General features: G+C 45.8%; 1 protein-coding gene across 1 annotated transcript; it reads right to left on the minus strand.

Annotated features, from left to right (window-relative positions):
- Positions 1-777: 777 nt before the first annotated feature.
- On the minus strand, positions 778-7,398 carry LOC112257598 (mucin-17). Its single transcript, XM_024431290.2, has 4 exons — positions 6,815-7,398; positions 2,178-5,479; positions 1,935-2,009; positions 778-1,835 (listed from the first exon to the last, which is right to left on the minus strand). The coding sequence occupies exons 2-4, from the start codon at positions 5,411-5,413 to the stop codon at positions 1,583-1,585; spliced, it is 3,564 nt and encodes a 1,187-aa protein (XP_024287058.2). The 5' UTR covers positions 5,414-5,479; positions 6,815-7,398; the 3' UTR covers positions 778-1,582.
- Positions 7,399-7,943: the final 545 nt, after the last annotated feature.

A 7,943-nucleotide genomic window follows, 5' to 3' on the forward strand; every position in this document is an offset into this window, starting at 1 on the left:
GATCTCTGGCTCAAGATTAATCTTTTCCAAATGGCATGTACCCCTTGGCAGCTGCTTATTTGTAAGAGACATTCACTAGCAGCATGAGCTAAAGTTATTAATGCTTACTTGAAGCCTGCCATTTGGTGCTTTTGGTGTAGGAGGTTGTGTGTATGAACACAGTAAGTGTGTATGTGCTGTGGTGCACACATGTGTATCTGCATGTGCCCATGGAACATTTTATTGTGGGATTTCCATGCGTCATTTTTATTTTACCTTTATTTAACTAGGCAAGTCAGTTAAGAACAAATTCTTATTTTCAATGACGGCCTAGGAACACTGCGCCTGAACTGCCTGTTCAGGCGTAGAACGGCAGATTTGTACCTTGTCAGCTCGGGGGTTTGAACTTGCAACCTTCCAGTTACTAGTCCAACTCTCTAACCACTAGGCTACCCTGCCGCCGGCTTCCATCCTGCCTTTGTTTAACTCCATGGAATTTTAAGAAACCCTGTTAGGCTTTAGATTGTTTGGGGATTTGGAGACCTTCTACACAAGCTTCATCTCCTCTGGGAAAAAGAGAATGAAAGTTTCTCCACTTCCAGGACGAGCTGGCTGCTGAGAACTGTTTAACAGTGTCAGGTCAGAGAACAGAGGGGACCTGGATGACTACAGTATGCATGAGTTTGATGGGTGGATTCCTGTGTAGCACCATGCGTGAGTGCTTGTATATGTCCCAGTACCTTATGTGTGTTTTATGTAAGAGATTATATTACAAACAAGGAAGGATAGACATTGATGTCAGCGATAAGATATTTAATCAAACATGAAAAGAAAATGTTTACAGTATGTACTGTGGGCTTTGGTTTATTTTTCAAAAATATGATGTATATACAATGACCCTGGGATAAGCTGGTAGAGGACTGCAACACTTCACTTGATGCTTAGCTACAATAAAATACTATAGAATATGGACTATCATCTACAATAGGCTCTGAAAATAGTGATTGCAATCTAGCAAACTTTTGGATGTTGTATCTAGTTCAACAACTAGTGCATGTGCTTTGGATGAAAGTTCATGATTTTAACCTGAGGGATGAAGTTTTCTCCATATGATAGACTGTTGCTAGACTGGGCAAAGGTCTGTAGTTACTAAGGGCAATTTCTGTTCATGCTATGTCGTGATTGGACAATAGGGTGTCAATCAGTCATTAAGGAGCAAATCAGATTTCAGAACACCCATCATGTGGACAGGAAGGGATGTAGGTGTCTTCTACAATGACAAGTGCGACTTGCTGTGATAGGTACATCATGCCGAGTTCAAAACATCTGGGAACTTGGAAATCTCTGACTTCCGACTTCAGTGTGCTCGAGACATTGGGAACTCTCAGAAAAACTTACTCCGACAGGGAAAAATCATTTGGAACGTTCATCTAACTCAGAATTCCGACTCAGGAATTCGGCCTCTTTCAAGAGCTCTGATTTTCCGACCTGGAGATTACTGACATCTTGATTTGACCTTGTATTTTACAGAGTTCCCAGTTGTCTTGAACACACCATCAGATCTTATATTACAGGGATACCTCAATACCTCATGAATAACATGCTAGGAATTCAAATGATCTGGAGAGAGTTGGTGAAAGGAGGACTTTGTTCGCTGAATTGTCCTAGGCAGCCATTGGAAAAGCATCTTGCACAACTTCTTGCTTTTAACCTTGGACTTGGTCATGGTCTTAGTGATGGCGTTCGTCAGCAGGGTGCTGTTGTGGGGCAGGGAGGGAGGAGTGTTGTTGTCAGCCCTCTGGGGATACAAAACCTCCAAGAAACGTCTCTCTTGCTGCCTGAAGTCATACTCCACACTGCAGGGACAGAGAGATAGAGCAAGAGAGGGTGAAAAGGAGGAAAGCAAAAACAGGAGGAAAGAGTCTGCCGATCTGACCATGCTTCCTGTGTCTCACCTATATACGATACAAGCAGTCTTCTGACAGGTGGAGCACTCCCGGAGGTCTTGGCCTGTCCTGTAGCATCGCCGACTGAAACAAAGAGCAGGAGATGTTAACTAGAACAAAAGAGGCTTCTCTCTAATTCCTTCTCTCTTCTCTGTAATGTCATCCCATTCACTTTCTCTACTCACTCCTTCTACTTCCCTTTCTATTTCTTCCCTTTCTCACGTTCACTTTCTCTTCCCCTCTATCTCTTACCCCTTGTTGAGAGCATGGCTCATCTCAAGGTCTTGGATGATGTTGAGAAGTGTAGTGATCCTGTCCTGGTTGGCTGCCAGGCTGGCCTCCACACACTGCAGTCTCTTATGGAAAGGGGCTGGCCTGCTGCACTGTGGGGAGGGGGGCAGCAGCAGCAGGTCTGTATCAGCCGGGTGGGAGTGAGCCAGCCTAGGGTCATCCCGGGAGGGTTGTGGGATGGTACTTGACAACAAAAATACTGGATGGATCATCTGGTGTGTCTGATTGGAATGGGTGAGGGTGTAGGATTCTAGGTGTGCCATGCGTGATGGCGGCAAAAGGGGGTTGTACTTGGGGTTTATGGCTTTGTGTGTGAGGAGTTCAGTGATTGTGCATGGACGGGCCTGTGGTATGAGTCGGTGTGTGGGGCTTGTGTGTTTGTGTGGGGTTGGTGTGGAACGGAAGTCTTTGTTTATGTGGTTTGGTGTTTCGGTGATGGGTTTGTCATGTGCGGTAGTGTTTGTCTGTGATGCAATGAGGGGCTTAGGATCTGTTTGTGTCTGTGGTGTGCTGGAAGTTGGAGCATAATTTGTGTATATCTGCCTGTCAAGGCTGAATCTAAATGTGGTATTTGCATGTGTATGTAACACGCTGGAGGGAATGTGCTCTTTGTGAGAATGTATCTGACACTCAGATCCAGGTTTTAGGTTTGTGAAAAGGTCTCCCTGATGTTGTGTGACAATGTGTCCCTGCTGTTCCCATTCTTTGTTTATCTTTATTTCAGTGATGTGTTTTGGAAGGTTAGTGACCTGTGATGCATTGAATATTCCAGAGTGTCTTTCCTGATGTGTCTGTGATACGATGACAGGAGCACAGTGTCTACTTTTGTTAGACAGAGACAATACTTTGGCATATACATTTGCATGCATTATTGGATCAACAACAAATCTGTTATGAGAGCTGGTGTGAAGGGCAGCGGTTTGTTCAATATGTGTATTTATAAATGTGCTGTTATTCTGCGTGTTAGTGGTTGATCTGTTTGATGGGTCAGGTGGTTTATTGTTGTGTATCTGTGTCATGATCAGTGGTCTACAGATCGGCAGTGACGTAGATGAGGAGTGATGCTGCGTAGCTGTGTATAAGGCATTTGAACAGAGAGAGGATATAGTTGTCTGTGATGCGTTATCAACGTTAGGGGGTGTTATGGGGGATGCATTAGCTGAGTCAGGGGAACTAGGAGTGTGTGATGTGTTTGACAGGTTAAGGGTATGGAACAAAGGTTTTGTAGGTGTATTTGTGTGTGATGGTTTATAATAGCTTGTGGGAGTAGTTGTGTGTGATGGGTTATAATAGCTTGTGGGAGTAGTTGTGTGTGATGGGTTATAATAGCTTGTGGGAGTAGTTGTGTGTGATGGGTTATAATAGCTTGTGAGAATAGTTGTGTGTGATGGGTTGTAAGGGTAAGAGAGAGTGGCTTTGCATGGTGTGTTTGCTGGTTTTAGAGTTGTAGCTATATGTAATGTGTTAGCGAGGCTAGGGAGTGTTGTTCTATGTATCGTTTTAGTAGCACTGTTTAGGAGTTTTGTGGTTGTCGTCAGTGTGCTTTCAGGGGTGGGAGGTGTAGCTGTATGTGAGTTTGCAGAGTTAGGGGGTTTAGTTGCGTGTGTGTTAGCAGGGTAAGGGGGTGCACTTATGTGTAATGTTGTAGCAGTGTTAGACCGTGGTGTTGTGTTTTCAGGCTTAGGGGCTCTAATAACATGGGATGGGTTAACATGGTTTGGAGGAAAGGTTCTGTATGGTGTGTTTGGACGGTAAGGGTGAGTAGATGTACATGATGTATTTGATGGGTTGGGCTGTGTATTTGGGTGTGTGGGTGTCTTTGGATGTTTACGGTGTGCGCGTGGCGTGTTTGCCCTGGTGGCTATTGCGATCTGAGGATACATTTTGAGTATTTTCGGTAGAGGAATTTTACTCCAGTGAGATGGGGTCTCAAGGGTGTTGGCATCTGCATGCCTGGGTTCAATAGTTGCCTTAGTGACTGTAATAGATTTTGTGTGTAAGATGGTTCTTTGGCGGGTTGGCTTGTCTGAGTGTGTATGTGAAGGTGTAACTAGGGTTTCTACTGGGTCTCTGATAGAGGTATTCAGGGGGTATGTATAATGTGAGGTATAACCATTAGTCTGTTTCAGATCTTTGGTTTTCCATGCAGGCGCTGGGTTTGCAGGCAGGTTGGGCTTCCTGTCTTTGTTGTTGTAAATAGGGGGTTTACAGCGGGGGTGGGTGGATTGAGATTCTGTTTGTGTCGGCTGTCTTTGTAACAGATCCCTGTCTGCAAGCCTCGGAGTGGAGCATGTAGAGTTCCTCTCTTTCTCAGTATGTGAAGGGAGAAGGTGGTTTCTGTCTGTGAGTGAAATAGGTGTTTTCATGGCTGTTGTTCCTTCAGGGCATGCAGAGGAAGGGCTCTTAACTTCCAGACTGGCATCTTCATCTCCAGCTCCAGGGACAACAGTCTGTCTCCCTCCACAGTGTCTGCACATTTCCTGGAGCATCCAGAGAGGTGGGGGAGCAGGTGGTCGTTTTGCATTCCCACAATATGAATGTGCCACAGAATGTTCTTTAGGTTTTGATTGGTCCCTTCCTCGAGAGGACATGGTCGAGACAGGCTCCGCCTCATCACTGCCATCAATACAAATCCCTCCTATAGCCTCCGAGTCAACTACGCTGCCATTTGTGTAGCGCAAGTCCCGCCTCTCTTTAATCTTGCTGTTCCCCACGCCCCCTAATAGGTGTGGGTTAGTCTTGATTGCCCGGGCATAGCAATAAGTCCCACTTTTCCATTTGTTGAAGACCACATTCTCTGTAAGTTCACTGGAAATCTCTTCAAATGTCACACCTTTTTTGGTCTTGGAATCTAAACTCCTCTGTTTTGAAAGAACACCTCTTTGTCTGACACTCTTAGTCTGTCTGATTCCCTCCTCTTCCTTTGCCTCTTTTGGGATGTAGCCATTGCATGTAGGAGTAATGCTTCTTTCTGATTGACTGGGGAATGTGCCTGTTAGTTTTGTCCCGTGCAAGATGGGTGGAGCTCTCATGCCGGGTGAAGTCTGCACTCCGATACTGCACTGGGGACCCCATGTCAGTGGCAGCACTCCCCCAGCCCTCTCCCCCCCTGCTGTACTCCAACCACGCACCCCCACCAAGGCAGGAACTCCCAGTACTGGCACAGGAGTGGTCAGGTCAGCCGCCCGTCTCCCCATCACCTGGCCGACTGACTCAGTGGCCTGAAAACCCAGGAGAGCTTGTGCCCACCATCACCATCACATCTATGGGAAAGTCAAGGTTAGTTTATTGTAAAGAGCACATTATGATGTCTCATTTTGATAAGGCACTGTGAAAGGAATCCGTACCAGGGCAGAACAATTGGATTCCAACAAAGTACAAATCAAGGACACTGCCAGAGCTGCCCATATGCATCAGAAATAGAGGACAAACAAAGGTCTAAAGCCTTGACACAAATTGGAGATAGTCATGAATAATGGACCTTTTCTCGTCTACCACAAGTTAGAACAAACATGAAAGAATTTAGAAGGATAAACCCTACACTGACAATGTGAGAGATAAACCCTACACTGACAATGTGAGACAATATTATATCAGATAATGTAGAAGAGGTTGTTTTAGTATTGTGAGCTGGATTACAGTACCCTCATAACACCAAGGTGTCACAGAGCAGGACATGGGGGTGCATGACAGTCAAGAAACAGTCTTTGGAGTCCTGACCCTTGCTTACTTTTAGTCAAAGGAAACCCTTACTGGATTCAGCACATGGTCTGCCCAGGTTCTGTTTCCTTCAGAGGTCATATTTCACAGAGATCATCTAGTCACAGCTTGACTCCTGTGGTGACCTCTCTCTCTGTTTCCCTCATGGTCATCCTCTCACACCGTCCTGTCCCAACCTTGGGCGGGGGGATAATGTATGAATTTATGCTAACGACTTAATTAAAGCCTGACAAGGGGAAATGAATCAGTGACTCTGTGTGCATTTAACTGACGCAGTAAATGCCAGAGTAGCCGAGTGTGTATGTGTGTCTTTATTTGACTGATGCATGCAACTATAGTTTGTGGCCAAAGCAAGGACAATTGTGTGTGTGTGTGTGTGTGTGAGAGGCAGTGGGTGTGCCTAAAACATTATGTGTGAGTTTGCATTTGCTGATACAGTAAAATACCTCAAGATAGCTGTGTGTGTGTGTGTGTGTGTGACTGAGTGTGTGCATGCAAAAAATAATTTTGTCCCACAGCCCACCCTCACCCCCCAGGCTTCATGCAGCGCTGTCAGAATTGCAGGCAGATCATCTAATCAGTTGTGCCTGCAGGCACCACTCTTTGACTGTCACATTGTAGATGTCAGTTGGTTGTAGTCCCAACTGACCCCATCTGATGTCACTACGGAACATTCTGTGACAAGTGCCTTAGCCCCTCCTCATATACAGTTGATCAATCTGCCAATAATTCCCTTTCTGACACTGTAAAAGAGGTGTAAACAGTGTCCTCTCATCATCACTATATAGATTTATATCCAGGACAGAGCAATGAGGAACCTGTCCCCTGCCTTCACAGTCAATCTTGACCGGGTCACTAAGCATGTTCAGGTGACTTACCATTGTCAGCATTTGTCAAACCTTGGGTTGAGCTGTGGCACGTTTCACTTTGTCCTTTAGGTGTTCTGCGTCCAGGCGTGGGGGCCCACCTCTCCACCTGGCCTCCTCTCCACCTTGCCCCCCTCCTCTGTACTCCTCTGCTCCAAGTCTTTGAGGAGGGGGGCACTGAGTGACTCCTTTTTGATGAGGTTGAACTCCTTCTCCCTTTCAGTCCCTCCGTGGCACCCACAAACTCACATGAGCATACACTATGCAGTCTAACAGTGGTGCAAAGCCATATTCCCTTCTGGTAAGTATTCCAAAAGCTCTGAGTCACCACTAATCTGGCTCCCTCAGACTAGACATGTAGTCCAGCTGCGTTCTCAGTTTATTCCCTCTCTCCTTCTCTTACTTTGGTCCCTCTCCTCCTTCCTGCCTCCCTGCTCACATCATAACACAATGATGCACTGCCCTACGTTCAGCACTCTGTCCAACTATCCCTCTCCCTTCCTCTCTTCCTCCCTCCCTCTCTCTCTCTCTCTCGCTTCCTCTTTCTCTCTCACTATTCCCTTTCTCATGCGCACACACAGATCTATGGCTGGGTGACTGGCATCTGAAATTCATCTGAGGGGAAGGAGAGAGAAAGAGAGTGAGACAGAAGGAAGTGACTAAAATCACAAGGGAAGGGACTGGGTGAAAAGTACCACCAGACTTGAAAAACAAGATAAGGCAAATTGCTGCAGGGTATCACACCAGCAGAGAAGACATGATATTTTACCCTGTGTCTCTCAACACATAATGTGGGTGATAGGGTGACAGCAGTTTCTGCATTGTACACTTTTTAGTTCGATCAGAACGTTTTGTGATGCAAGAAAGAAAAATACATTTTGCTGTGTTTTTTCTCTAATATTCTGGTGACATATCCTGCTTATGATGATATTGTAGCGATCCTTGCTATATGAACCACTTTACAATTTCCACCATGGGGTTAATCCTGGTGGCGCAATACGTATGGTTTTTGCCTTTTCATGCCAGCGACCCGGATTCACTTCCCTGCCCCACCATTCGCTACAATAGTCCGGAGCTAATGTTTCTGCCATGGACTGTGTATGTCCATAGTACGTTGTGACACAATCTAACTACAGTACAC

Source organism: Oncorhynchus tshawytscha, linkage group LG09, assembly GCF_018296145.1.
Source record: "Oncorhynchus tshawytscha isolate Ot180627B linkage group LG09, Otsh_v2.0, whole genome shotgun sequence".
NCBI lineage: Eukaryota > Metazoa > Chordata > Actinopteri > Salmoniformes > Salmonidae > Oncorhynchus > Oncorhynchus tshawytscha.

Bases quoted from the DNA above. Each gene is read 5' to 3' on its own strand.
- LOC112257598 (XM_024431290.2), bottom strand. From the start codon at position 5,413: ATGGGGAGACGGGCGGCTGACCTGACCACTCCTGTGCCAGTACTGGGA. The intron at 2,010-2,177 runs GTAAGAGATAGA...TCTTTGTTTCAG, and splicing joins AGCCATGCTCTCAACAAGGG to TCGGCGATGCTACAGGACAG. The intron at 1,836-1,934 runs GTGAGACACAGG...CTGTCCCTGCAG, and splicing joins ACTGCTTGTATCGTATATAG to TGTGGAGTATGACTTCAGGC.